Genomic DNA, 14,362 nt, shown 5'->3' with positions numbered 1-14,362 from the left:
CACACACACCCATGAGCTTCTGAGAGGCAGTTCAGAGTCAAATCATTACAGCAACTAAAAATATCACGGGACACATGGATTTCATTTCTGCCTACACAGCCAAGAGAACTGAAATCAAAGTGTCAGACTAGTTTCTGTGCATCCCATGCCCACAAAAACGACATTCACAACAGCTACATCACAGAAGCAACCCATGAGCAAATGAAAAGATAAGCAAAATATGATACATTCATATAATGGTTCTCTGGCTAAAAGGGGTGGGGGGAGTTTAGGGAGGCCACAGCCAAAGACATGCGTGATAAATGAAATGGAGAGTCGGTAAGGAAATTTCATTTGAAAAGACTTAAGCTACCTTAGTTTTCTAGTTTCCACTGAGATTACACATGGCTTATATTTTTTCACAACCTAGAGCCTTTAGGCAGCAAGATACCTGCTTGTCACTTTGATTCTGGTCAAGTACATTGCCGTTCTTTGGCCAACCAACCACATGCTCAGGCACTGCAGATATAGAAGTTCTTTTAATTAGAAAATTAGTAACTTGGGCTACAACAGAGGAGACAGAAAACAGACAGTGAACACACACAGCAGTAGTGTTCTTCAGTGAACATATTCATATAGCCTCAAGAAGACACCAAGAAAGAAGGAAAATTAACTTTCCATATAACTTTTGATCTACTTATAGACCTAACTAAGTTCTAAGTCAGAAGAAAGATATCTCTGCAGACCATGAAGATCAGTCTCCTGGCTTCTTGATATCAAGAACAAGGTAACAAAAAATGCAGAGACGTGAGACGTGGAGAGAAAACAAAAAATGTGCTGAGAATACCCTTATGTGAAAAACAGCGCTACTTTCACAGTGTAGACGGAAAAACCTATATAAAGAGAAGTTAGGGCGATATGTTTTAGCCTGAAACTCATTTTAGGGCCTGGCATTAGACTTCCAAATCAGAAGCGAGGGCGGAGGGCACAGCAAGTACCGCCTGGTCAGACCTTTCAGTCAACCCTAGTTACATGCCCCTTTTGCAACACCTTGCGCGACAGTTCCCGACGCGCTTTACGGCCCTCCTACCGTGTTGCGCGGCGCTGGGGGACTTGGCCCGGTGTTGCCTGGAGCACAGCGGTCTACACAGACGTTCTGTGGCGGTGGGCTCGCGCTGGGATGACCGCGCGGTGCCCGGCCGCGGAGCGGAGTCATGGTGAGTGGCTGATGGGCTCCAACATGGCGCAGACCGGCCCGGGCGGACGCGCACAGACCTCTGCCCGGCCTCCCCTGGCTCCAGCCCGGACCTCTGCTGCAGGAAAACGTTTGCGCCTCTTGGGAGGTCGGCCTGTTAAGGCCCCCAACAAATCCTTTACAGTGAAAAAGCCTTGTGAGATTCTTGCAGGGAGCCTTTGCAAGCACTGTTTCCTAATCCAGCAGAAATCTTATTTCCACCGGTCTTGTTTAAACTTTAATGAGGTTCAAGGGCCTGTGGGTTAAAGTTCTCTGGGACGTCTGAAAAAAAAAATCACCCTTATTGTGGGTAAGCAGGTTGACTTAACCTTTTCTTAGTGAAAATCCCACACCAGACAGTAAATTGTATATGAAAATTGCAGTGGTCTTTAATTTTTTTGAGACAGGGTCTGTGTCACCCTGGCTGTCCCAGAACTCAGAGAACCACCTGCCAGTGCCTCCCAAGGGCTGGGATTAAATGACATTAAAAGGCCGCCATGGTGCACAGCGTCAAATTGCAATGTTTGGAAGTTTTTTTTTGTTTTGTTTTGTTTTTTGTTTTTGCCAACAACAAAATGTTTCTTCCGGCAGGCTTAGTGCTGCACTCTATACATTTCCAGCTACTTAGGAAACTGAGGCTGAAGGATCGTAAATTCATGGCCAGCCAGCCTGGACAATTTAGCAAGACCCCACCCACCTCATAATAAAATGGAACTTTCACAAAGGCTGGAGATGTAGTCCCACCAGTATAGCACCTTGTGTGTGTGACACCCTAGGTCCCATCCCTAGTCATGGTACAGAGAAAAAAAAGGTGTGGGGGGGGGGAACCCACCTTTCACCGAAATGAAGGCTGTAAAGAGTTTGAGTGCAGAATAGGTGGCGTTAGATAAGTAAAGATTTACTCTTCCTCCCTTACCAGGCCAGTACAGTGGTAGCAGTTGGACTGACCATTGCTGCTGCAGGATTTGCAGGTTTGTCTATGGTTTGGGGGTGGAAGAGTAGACTGTTATGGATTAATTTGCTTATTCTATTGATTTTGGTTTTAGGCCGTTATGTTTTACAAGCCATGAAGCATGTGGAGCCTCAAGTAAAACAAGTTTTTCAAAGCCTACCAAAATCTGTAAGACCTAATTTTTTTGCTAAATGTATTGCCTGTATTTGAAGCCTGGAGCTGCCCTGTAGCCTGAATCCCACAGGTCCAGGAAGTTCAGCGAGGAGCTGCCAACTTTGCAGTGGTGCCATACTAGGAATCAATCGTCCTGTGTGACAGTTGAGGGTGGGTGACCTTCACGGGTCTTTCCTACTCACGTACTGTTGACCAGGTGCCTTCCCTCATCTGTCACCCGAGACACAGGCAGCACTGCAGTACTGTTAGAACTACATTCAAGCATCACACCCTGTTGTGATCAAGAACGAATCTGAACTGGATACAGCACACACAGCTGCTGCTTTTCAGGACTTTAAAGTCCACATCATGGACAGCTTGGTGTGCATGATTTCTGCTAAGGTTAAGGTCCTGATGGCCTAATTAATTCCCCTATACTATCATAAAGTCTTATTTTCGTGGTTGCCTTGAACCATGTATGAGACTGTTTTATGAGAATTAAGTTTTTATGATACGGGTGACAATGGTCTGCATTCACTCTTGGTTTTGTTCTTGTCTTAAATCAAGTTTGTTGCAGTTTGGCTGGAAGAAATGGATACTTAATACTTGTTACAATAGTTACTACTGATCAAGCTAAAATACTTTGGGAAATAACACTTGTAGTTCTCTGAAATGTACTGTTCTTTTTTTCTTTATTGGTTTAACCAACATTCCATTTACTTCATTAATCTTTCCTTCCAATTCAATATCCCTTTTAGGCCTTCAGTGGTGGGTACTATAGAGGTGGGTTTGAACCCAAAATGACAAAACGGGAGGCAGCATTAATACTAGGTGTAAGGTAAGAGTTCTATTCACTGTTAATATGACATGTAGTGTAAGGTAATTCCTATTAGTATTTTCCTGCAATTGAGAATAGGGTAGTTCCTAGGGATTTTGTCCCAGGAAGGCATTAATTTTATGTTGGTTAACTCCTTCCATGATAATCTTTAAGCCTAACATTCCTATAAAAGTACAGAGCTTTCAGTGAAAGATACAACAGATTATGACAGTGCTCGCTGCTGCCTGGAGTGATCTGTGTTGAAATTCTGCCATTTGCAAATGACATGTTGAATAAGGATCGTCAGGTCAACTACACTTAGTTTTGTTTTTAAGCACTATAATTTGGTTCTGACTTAGAAAATGCATTTTATATCTATGTGAGGCTTTTATAAAGTGTTAAATTTGGTCCTGTGTAGTTTCTGTGTGTGTGATTTTTAAGTAAATCGAAGCAACAAATTATGTTTCCCTTTTCAAATTAGCCCTACTGCCAATAAAGGAAAGATCAGGGATGCTCATCGACGGATTATGCTCTTAAACCATCCAGACAAGGGTAAGTAACTCTTCAGTTTTTATTAAACATGTTGGACTATTAATGGGATAACTGATTCTTGGTAGTTATGAATGTCTAAATGTGCATATGAGCAGTCTCCCAGGCATGAATCACATTGTAGTGTCTTAAATAATGAAATCCACTAGATATGGTGACATACTCCTGTAGTCACAGCACTTAGAGAGGGGGCTGAGGCAAGCGGATCAAGAGCCAACTTGGGTTGCAAGGGACACCTTCTCTGACCGAAACAAAGGTATAATATAAGAATCATTTTGATTTGGCAGTAATAATAAGCATTAATACTGCTTTTAGGTTCTGTGTTTGATAAAATATCTCCCAATAATGGAGGTCACAAATACTAAATACTTTGGTTGGCTTGTTTTTAAGACATCTTACTATGTAAACTTCATGACCATCCTGCCTCAGCCCCAAATGCTGGGATTAAAAGTGTACACCCCAACTCTTGGCTCTGAGCTTTATTATTTTTTGAGTTTTGCTATATTTTTGCTTAGATTCATGAATAACTAAGTGCGAAGTTTTAATTAAGGAAAACATTTTAAGGGGCTTCCATTTATAGTGGACAGTTAGAACTATTTGGAAATCTATGAGCTGAGCTGTTTGCTTTTGATGAACTTCTAAGTAGCCTTAAATGGTAAAACCAAGGGATTTCTTTGACTAACAGACCACACAAAAATCCATTGTCATACACAAATCTTGTTGCTTATAGGAAAAAGGGTATTGATAAGTTTAAACAGGAAAACCGTTTAGTATTTGACTTCAGTGTAAGGAATTTGGCTTGAATCACTTAAGGTCTTCTGATGTTCAAGATGCTTAGGTAGAGTCCATACATATACATTCTACCAGCATTCTCTTGATGCTCTTTGATGGACTGATTAACTGCTCCATCAGGTTAGTAAAACAGTAAATCTAGATAATAGAAAGAAAGGGTCAGCTAATATTGAGAGGAAAATTGAAGTGGGAAAAAGGATGCAAAGCAAATAGGTCTTTCCAACATAAGCTCAGAAGCCCCTGAGAACACGTCACACAGTGGATTATGTTCACGTGCAGAAATGAGTAGGCTTAGTTTCAGGCACTTATGTAGGAAGGGCTAAATTTTATTTCGGTCAGATATTAAGGTTTTTAAAGGTAAAATTTTTGTGTGAGAACATCTCATTTCCCATTGGTCAGATATTTTACCCTGAAATTTGGTGACCTATTTATAGTACCATAGTTGTTTTTTTAGAGAATAAAGATAGTATTTCTGTGAAGGCCTGGGATCCTCGAAATGCAAGTAGCTTTTGACAGATTAAGAATCTGTGCTCTAAACTATGTCTCCCCCTCCCCTTTCTTCTATAGGAGGATCTCCTTATATAGCAGCCAAAATCAATGAAGCTAAAGACTTACTAGAAGGTCAAGCTAAGAAATAAATGTGATGAATTTTAAGTCCATTAGTCTATGTATGAGTGTGTTTTTGTAATAAAATACCTCAGAGCTACAATTTGTGTAAATGGCTTGGCATAAGCTTAATCAATGTCTTGGTATATTTTGTTCAAATTTGAGGATTTCAAAATTAAGACTATAGTATTAGCAATTATTAGTACAAAGTCACACCATTTGAATAAACACTGTTCATTAAAGAAATTGTGGTACTTAAAGTTACTCTTCAAGGCTAAGGCTTTGCTCTGAGAATGCCCCACTGCAGTCGACTTAGATAACCTAACTATTGAAGTAGGGATTCTTTGGGAGGTAAAAACTCAAGGCCTGGGTAATTGAACACTGTATTCAAAATTACTAATTTAGCTAGAACTTTCACGTAGGAAATTTCTTAGGTAGTTCACTGGCAGTTAAATTTCAGTACATTAAAACTTTAAAATTCTCTGCCTCCCAGGTACAGTGATGAATGCTGTATGCCTCCACAACCAGCTACATTATCTATATTATAAGCTATAATAATCATTTCAGTGTATGGGCCCTGTTAATTTTTAAAATTCTTAGCTAGTCTAAGTTGTACCTGCTTTGCTTTTTACAGAATTCATTTAAAATGGTTATGACCCAGCTTATCTGTGAATACAAAATCCTCTCAATATTAAAATACTGAGAGCCAGTTGTAGAGCATGCCTTTACCCCAGGACATGAAAAACAAGTGCTTTTGATTTTCAGCCTCAACATTTACATACTGTAAATCCAAGGCACATTTGAAGGCAGGTAACATTTAAGTTACCAACGTTTAAGTATGTAAGGACTTAATATAGGTCAGAAGTGTAATCCCTAGCTGGTGGTCCCTGTAGCGTTTAACCCTGTCAGCACTTTACTGCCTCAACTTTCAGTTAATGAGAGCATGCAGAGGTTAACAAGGTGCTGTTTGCATGTGCCCAAGGGCACTAAGGGGATTAATAGAGAACAGTAATTACTAGCAAATAGCTCTGGATTATTTTGTACCCTTGCTCAAAGTCCTTACAAGTAAGTGGTAAAAGTTTGAGTGTGATGAACTAGTTTCTAGAGGTAAGTCTCCCAAACCTGGTCACACTAGGGAAGAGGCCAGGTCCTGATGAGGTACTTTTTTTGGGGGGAGGGGGGTTCGAGACAGGGTTCCTTTGTGTAGCTTTGGCACCTTTCTTGTAACTCACTCTGTAGCCCAGGCTGGCCTCAAACTCAGAGATCTGCTTGCCTCCGACTCCTGAGTGCCGGGATAAGGGCGTGCGCCACCACCGCCCAGCTCCAATTCACTTTTTAAAAAGTTTTCTTTGATTTGTATTGGTGTTTTGCCTGCACTTATGTCTGTTATGAGGGCATCGGCTCTCCTAGAACTGGAGTTACAGTTGTGAGCTACCATGTAGGTGCTAGAAATTCAACCTGGGTACTTTGGAAGAGCACTCAGTGCTCTAAACCAGAACCATCTCTCCAGCTAACTACAGTTCATTCTTACTCACAGCAGTGGTGTGAATACGTTAAGTCACCATGACACTAAACTAGCAAATACAGATCATGTTCCTATGGAACAGGTTCTTGGGAGCTTCTAGGCACATGTCTCTCTTTGAACATGACTTAATATATTTCTTGCTTCATTAATATTAAAGTTGGAAGCATTACAGGTTAACTTTGGCATATACAGCCTTTTGTTGATTTGAAGGACACAGCACTACACCACTACAGTTAAGAGGATTAGAGAAATCACCAATACAAAGCACAGTGTACACTCATTGCCTTACCTAAAGGCATGGTATTAGAAATGATCAGCAAAGCATGTTAAATGTTGATGTGGTTTTTATATTAGCAAGTATGTTAATGCACTTAAAGAATCTACAGATGAGGGTATCTAAAATATTATGGCTCATAATCTAAAGTATTAACCTTTTATCTGTCCATTTGAACTAATAATAATAGAATTTCAGGGCTGCAAAGGTGGCTCATCCACTAAGCCCTGTCTGCTCTTCTAGAGGACCCAGTTTGATTCCTAGAACCCACATAGCAGTTCACAACCACCAATAACTCCAGTTCCAGGGGATCTGATAACATCTTCTGGCATCCTTGGGCACAGCCTGTACACGGTGCAGACATACATGCAGGCAAGACACCCCTACATACAAAATAAAAATTGTAAATGTTTCTATTAACAATAATAAAGCAGAGTTTAGTTAGGATTTAAAAGCAGATTTTTGAAAAACAAGTAGTATTACAATTAACTGCAAAGGACTGAGCACTGTAGGCACAAGTACTTTTTTCAAATGCTGTGCATGCCTGCTAAAGACAGGCACCAAACCACTGAAAGCCTTTCATATACTAAGGAGCACAACCATTCACTGACAGTAATGTTTTTCTCTAGGCTTACCTTTTAAGCTGAAGAATCTGTATTTCATTGAAAGCTCTAGGTGTAACGTTTAAATGTCATACATGTAAGGGCTCTTAAGAATAGGATCTGTAAAAGGGCCTTCTCCATGCTGTTTTCCTAAGTGCTTAAAGCCTCCTGTATTATGTTAAGCATTCTTAGTGTATCTCAACTACTGTGTGTTTAACATAAGGAAACCAAGGTTTAGTGAAGTAACACGTCCAAGGAGACAAGGCCGAATGGGAAAACTTGTTTCTTTTCATATTCACACTTCCCTGCCCCTAACTTCTGTAGTTAACCTTTCACAGTTCTAATCCCATCATCTAAACATGTTTCTTGGTGATACTTGCTAAGCATCCAATTGTTTACACACACACACATAAGGTGCTGAGGTTTGGACTCTTTTGCCATAAGCTAGGCAAGCACTTGCCAACACTCCTCTATCAGGTACTGTAAATGAGAGATGAAGGGTCAGGAGTAGATCAGTGGCAAAGCAATAGCCTCATCTTGGGGCCATAGGAATCAGACAGTAAGGCTAAGGTGTGGGGGCCAGATACCACCTTGAATGTTTTCCCTTAGGGGCCATCTAGCTTTGTCTTTTGAGAGAGGGTTTCATTGGGACCTAACTCTCTTGGGGGGTAGGGGAGGACACAATGACAACCCTGTACTCCAACATCTGACTTCAATGTGGGATTGTACTCAGATCACACTTAAATGAAAGCACTTTACTGACAGCTGTGTCCCCAGAGCAAGTCTCTATACTGAAGGATAAATGGAATAATCCAAATAAATGGTGTTGATATTGCTAGGACAGAAGCCCTAGCTCACTGTCTTTAGAAATTGTACTTCTTTGACAATGCCAAGTAGACCAAGTAGTCCCAAAGTCTTTGGCAACCGTAGATTTTTAGCAAATCCTCTTGCCTTTAAGAATTCTCCAAATGACAAGAGTATTTAAGGAAGCAGTGATACAAAAACTGTCAAATTTTGTAAACCACTATTCCAGAAATTAGTTATTTAAGACCCTTTTACACCTGTATATTCTGTACCAGGGGAAATTACAAGGTTAAAAAACAGAGCCAGTAAATGGCTCAGTGGGTAAGGACACTTGCTGCAAGCCTGGTAAGCTCAGTTACTTCAGAGTTGATGGAGTGAACATCCCCCAAGATGTCCTGACCTCTAAGTGTCCCATGGCACAAGCATCCCACTTACAAAAACATATTGGGGGGAAAAAATTCTAGGCAAAACCCTAAACCTGTTAAGTACAATCCTGTAAATCTTCTAAGTTTGTTAGGTCCTACCTTAAACCTTACACACAAATGATTAAAATAAGACAATGTTCCACCTCAAATAAATGTTAGTAAAAACTACTATCTAGACCAGAGTACTCTCAGATATGCAAATTCCTAACATCTTTTTCTGATAATAACCTATATAAAGGTGAGTTTTCAATTCAGAAACCTGAAATTAAATGCTGTCACCCTTGTAATAGTTATGAGAAATTTACAAGTTGGCTCAAGTTCAAAGAACAGCACATAAATCACACACTATGTTAAAATATATTTAATACACTCATTGACTAAGAACACTAGAGCAAGTAACCCTGAGTACAGGAGACATCAATGCCCACAGTTCTACTGTGCTGAGGCAGAAATGGGATGTCAGTGCTTCTCCCAACCCCTGTGCCCCAATGACAGGGCCAGTCCTGTTATGGTATAATCTGGAACCTATTAACACATGCTACCATAATAGCAGTCCTTGATGGTGGAATTAAAAATAACTTTGCTTAAAAGCAACAAATCTAGGCAAGATGGCTCAATGGTTGAAGGAACTTGGGGCCAGCCTGGCAACCTGAATTTACTTCAGAACCCATGTAGACATCCAAATTAATATAAGGTTCAGGCAATAAATATGAACTAGTTTATACCTAGTAGAAAGCTTTTGTTTGCTAAAAATGGTTTCAAACTGCAAAATTAGTAAATAGAGTAATTTTAGAATTCATTATGATACAACTACCAAAATACAGAACAAGTTAAGATTCTAAGTGTAGCAGTGGAATAAATGATACACGTGCTACTTAGGGCTGCCAGGCTGTGTAAGAAGGAATTCTTTTTGTGTTGAGCCTAACTGGAATGTAAGGAATAGACACAGCCAACACACACCACTGTAAGTACTTTCATATTCTCAAGGTTATAGGACATATGGTTAAAATATTACTCTTAACTCCTTACATATAGAGAATAAGACACAATGGCTCCTAATTATATGCTTTTTATCTATAACATCTCAAATTTTAGAAGAATTAGACAGTGGTCTGTGGGAAATCATGGTCAGGTCTGCCTGTACTCTTAAGTACTCAGAAGGGTAGAACTGAAGTGAAGGCCAAACCTGGTCAACATTTAAATAAATCTGTACAGCCAGGTAGAAATGCTGGTTCATGCCTGTAATCCCAGCAATTAAAAGAAAGACGTGAGGCAGGAAGAAAAGCTAAGGATACAACTGTTTCAAAGTACTTTCTGCACAGGGTCCTGGGTTCAATTCCCAGTATCATCAAAAATGGAATTTTTAAAAAAGGTATTGTTTTATTACAGATTACATGTGGCTCTATCATCCAGCTTTAATGGACAGTGCCAACTCCTTACTAAATTTCTAGTGCTTTTACTTAAAACATATAATTAGGTTGACACAAAACTGTCAGTAGTTGGTCATTTGACCCCCTAAGAGTAATAATTTACAATGAAATAACAACAACCCTAATCTACAGATGTGCTTCAACCAGCAGTACATACTTTCAAGTTAATACCACTTGTTTAAAGATTAGGTGTATCCAACTGGAATTAATTCCAACAGATTAAACCCAAACTCTTACCATATTAAAAAGATTAGGAGCAATTATAACATCCCAATTAAACAAGTTAGGAGGTAATGAGTTGATATGGGAGAATCCAAGCCATAAAAAAGCAAATTAAGACTGATTTTTAAAACACACCATCCTTTTCAAACTCTACAAAATTCTAGGTACAAATGTGATGAATGTGATGTTCCTTTACTGACAAGACCCATGTCTTCACACATTATGGTCAGTTTTCCATCTGCTTTTCCTTAGCATACATATACCACAGACTTAAGTCTTTAAGAATCCTAATTATTTGAGCCACAAGAACTGGAATGTCTGCAGAGGACCTATCAACTTCTCCAGAGTTTCCTCAGGTTAAAATGCCCAAGTCAAATCATAGTCAGCTGCAGCAATCACTCTGGCTTAACGGTGCTAGGACTCAAGAGTAAACCATCTAGGGTTCCTCACTTCAGACTCAGTGCCTCACTATTGATTTCTTCAGCTTACCAAGTATAAGCATGTGTACTTAAAAAAAAAAAAAAAGACAAACTTTATCCCCCACCCCAATGAATCAGGAAACCTGATCATTTTTGCCCTTCACATAATCTACACTCCTGCTTCACATTCAGTTCAAATTTACGTGTAACCTCATGGGTCTCCATTTGAGCTGCCAAAACCTTTCAGAATATACTTTCTGCTTTCACATTTTGTAGTATGTGCTAAAGCGAGGACTCCCACTCATAATCTAACCAAGGTAGCAGCCAAAGTACCAAAAGCAACCTGAATTAACCTGTTACATCTGGGGAGATGGATTTTCACTGACACTATATAAAACTGACCAAGCTACCTGCAAGGGAAAAAAAAAAATCTGACAGTTCTTTAGTGCTGATTCTTAAAGGGCAAGTCACTGGGTGGTTATTTTTAGGTAATGAAATCTCAGCTTTTAAAAGAACTAATTATTAAATCCTGCTCCTCCCATGTTTCATGATACTTAATTTTTAACAACTTGGGAATTAAAATTCTTTGTGGGCTAGGGATGTAGGACAGTGGTAAAACACCAATTCCCATCAGACACAAAATGCTCTTTGTCCAATACTTCATAGTTAAATCTGTAACCCACATATACAGAACTAAGTAATTAAGAAGCCAATTATTTAACTTGTTTTCAAAACTTTTCAAAATTAGGTTATGGTTATTTCATCTGGTATACAAAGTGCAAGGATTTCACTTAAAAGTTCTATTATCAGGACTATTAAAGAGTTCAAGAAAAAAAAATCTAGTATCAGAGTATGTTAATCTCAATTAGAATGTATGTGATAGGCTATGGCTACACATACTGATGAGCAAATTGTTCATTTGTAACTATATATGAATTATCCCTCAGTTCATTTATAAAACAAGCTCAATATTTTTATGAACATAATTAACAAATTATGCACATAAAAAACTTCAAATGACAAAATTAAAGCACTTCCAGCAGTCTATGTAACACATGGAGCAAAATCCTAAGTCCACAAATATTTCATTTGATCAATAACCACAGAAATATACATTTATCGTTAAACTGAAAAAAAATCTCTTCATAAAATTAAGTTTTCTGAATATTTTTACACTTTTAATTACTAATTTTTAATCACTGGTATGAGAACCTTCAAAATCATTTACTCGTCAATCAAAAAGCACATTATTGGCCTATTACTTAAAAACTGCTTACCACATGTTAAAAAGTTTAATAAAGAACTAAAGGCAAAAGTAAAATGCTTATCTTCTGCCTGCCATATCTTCCACAACTTGCTTTTGATTAGAATTTAATATGAAGAGGTCTCTCCAACAGCAAAGACATATATTTTCTAAACCATTTAACAGCCAAATTTTTAAGTGTTAAGACTTTAGAGGGTTCATTACAAAATGGTTAAGCGATTAACATTTTAATACTAGATGTGAGGAGAATAAATGCTTTTGAAAAGCAATCCAAGAACGCTCTCTATTCTAGGCCTATGAAGTAGTCCTACTGCTTTAAAACAATTGGCATAAAAAGTAGAAAGTTAAAATCAGCAAATGGAAGATCAAAGTTTATTTACTACCTGCATACAAAAACATATTGCACATCAAACAACCAAAATCAAAAAAGGGGGGAAAAAAAGGTGGGAAGAAAATGTAAAGATACTCTACTGAAGACTAAACATGTAGTTTATACAGAATAAACCCTCTGGAAATTGATCTTTTCAGTAGTTCAGGCTATGTCTGAATGGACATGACTAATCAGCTTAGTGTTTCAACTAAAGCTATGTTTGATTTCTTTAAATACTGTACACTTTAATAAATAAACCAAACAAAGCCTCAATGTAGAACAGTCACTGCCAATATCACCCAGTGTCCCTGCAGATGAGTTAACATATGTATTCCAGTGGTCTGCAGACTTGCCTCTACAAACAGCATTTAAAAAACACGTAACAGACCAGTTTCCAGACTAAACTAATGAAGAAATTACAATTCAGTGCAAAATATTTTAAACTGCTTCATTCTAGTTTTCCTCAGGTGAAGAAGTGGTTGCATATTATTAAAAATGTAACAAAAGCAGCTAATGCTTTCATAAAGAATATTACGTTTGGGACCCCACCCCACCCACCTCCCCCATCTCTGCCATATTTTGAAAACAAAATAACATTTCCTATAGCCAGCAACTTTTTTTTAATGTTACATATACTATTCTCAAGGCACATCTGATGATATATTTTTAACACAGTAGGTGTCAAAGTATGTTTAACATATGATTTCTTCAGGATCCCTCCCCTTTCTGAATTCCAAATGGAGGAACTGAAAGTGCGATGTAAGACTGGCGATCCATATTCTATCTTTGGCAAGCTTGTACAAGCACTATTGTAACTGTAATGTAAAAGAACTGTAAACTAGGAACTTCCTTCAGTTATGAAACACCATTCAGGACTGCTGCTTCTTGAGTGCTTTCTTCTTTTAAGTTCTTAGTCTTTTCTTCTCCTGGAGTACGCGGTAGTTTAGGAATTTCATCGCCAGAAGCGCTAGTTGGACCATTTATTGCCTTTTCTGAAGGACCATGCTCTTCAATCACATCTTTTGCCTGTCAAAGGGAGACAACTTTTTCAACATCTTTATAAAGAAATCTGTAGCTGAGGAAGAAAATAACTACATAAACATTACTTAAAAAAAAAAAGAAAAAAGAAAAAAGGTAAACTTACATATACCATACAGAAAGCATTTTAAATTTAAAACAAATACCAATGCATTCCAGTCTCTGGGTTTTTAAACTACAACGTCTCTAGAACCTATGAGTGCCCATATCACATGAAGCACCTGCACTGTCGAATGAAAGCTGTACTAGCATTATTTTAAACCAGTGGAGAGTTCACCACATGAATGGTGTAAACAGTCAATACAGTAGGGTAAAATAACAATCACCCAGTTTACTCACCTTTCTGAAACTCCTATTTATGTATTAATCACTGACAACATTTAAAAGAATTGTACCTTAAAGGGTCTATTCCCACTACTGACAAGAGGTATATAGCAAATCAAGTAAATGCTGACGTGCTATCTATCTGGCAAGTGTCTCACGCTCAAGCATGCATATACATATCTTCATTCATCAGGGGCCTGGGATAGAACCAAGGATCTTCTTTAAATATTATCTTTTAGGGGAAACAAGTGACCATACAGTATTAAATAAAAAATAAACAAATCTAAACAATACAAAGGGGGGGAAAAAAAAAAACAACCCTACAGGTTAAATTCTCCTTACCATTTCTTTCTTGTTTTTAGCCAAAGTTTCCCTTGGGAGGTTTCTTTGTCTGCTCTGAGACTCAGCTCTAGAAATATAATCTGCAACTGTGACTGTTAAAGATGAGAAAAAAATTACAGGTGTTGAAAGATATTTCTAAATTTTATTATGGATAAAGAGTAATTTCACTATTAAAGTAAACTAAAGGTGGGTCACCCAATTTAAAAAATTTACGCTGGGTACCCAACCTTTGAACAAAAAC

At 38.3% G+C, this 14,362-nt stretch overlaps 2 protein-coding genes across 7 annotated transcripts in view; one reads left to right on the top strand and one right to left on the bottom strand.

Annotated features, from left to right (window-relative positions):
- Positions 1–1,058: 1,058 nt before the first annotated feature.
- On the top strand, positions 1,059–5,185 carry Dnajc19 (DnaJ heat shock protein family (Hsp40) member C19). Its single transcript, XM_036190019.1, has 6 exons — positions 1,059–1,196; positions 2,133–2,184; positions 2,260–2,333; positions 3,077–3,156; positions 3,617–3,687; positions 5,044–5,185. Exons 1-6 carry the CDS (start codon positions 1,194–1,196, stop codon positions 5,112–5,114), a joined length of 351 nt encoding a protein of 116 aa, XP_036045912.1. The 5' UTR covers positions 1,059–1,193; the 3' UTR covers positions 5,115–5,185.
- A 7,220-nt stretch (positions 5,186–12,405) lies between these two features.
- Fxr1 (FMR1 autosomal homolog 1) overlaps positions 12,406–14,362 on the bottom strand; it is a 52,488-nt gene continuing 50,531 nt past the window's right edge. For 4 of the 6 annotated variants that reach the window (XM_036190013.1, XM_036190014.1, XM_036190015.1 and 1 more), the window contains 2 exons: positions 14,122–14,213; positions 12,406–13,443 (listed from right to left, as the gene is read on the bottom strand). In XM_036190013.1, the coding sequence (XP_036045906.1) occupies positions 13,273–13,443; positions 14,122–14,213 (263 nt within the window). In that variant the 3' untranslated portion in view covers positions 12,406–13,272. The remainder of the gene's footprint in view (positions 13,444–14,121; positions 14,214–14,362) is intronic. The other 2 variants (XM_036190018.1, XM_036190017.1) reach the window with 2 other exon arrangements.

This window comes from Onychomys torridus, chromosome 6 (genome assembly GCF_903995425.1).
Source record: "Onychomys torridus chromosome 6, mOncTor1.1, whole genome shotgun sequence".
NCBI lineage: Eukaryota > Metazoa > Chordata > Mammalia > Rodentia > Cricetidae > Onychomys > Onychomys torridus.
This window is presented reverse-complemented; position numbering and strand designations above follow the sequence as displayed.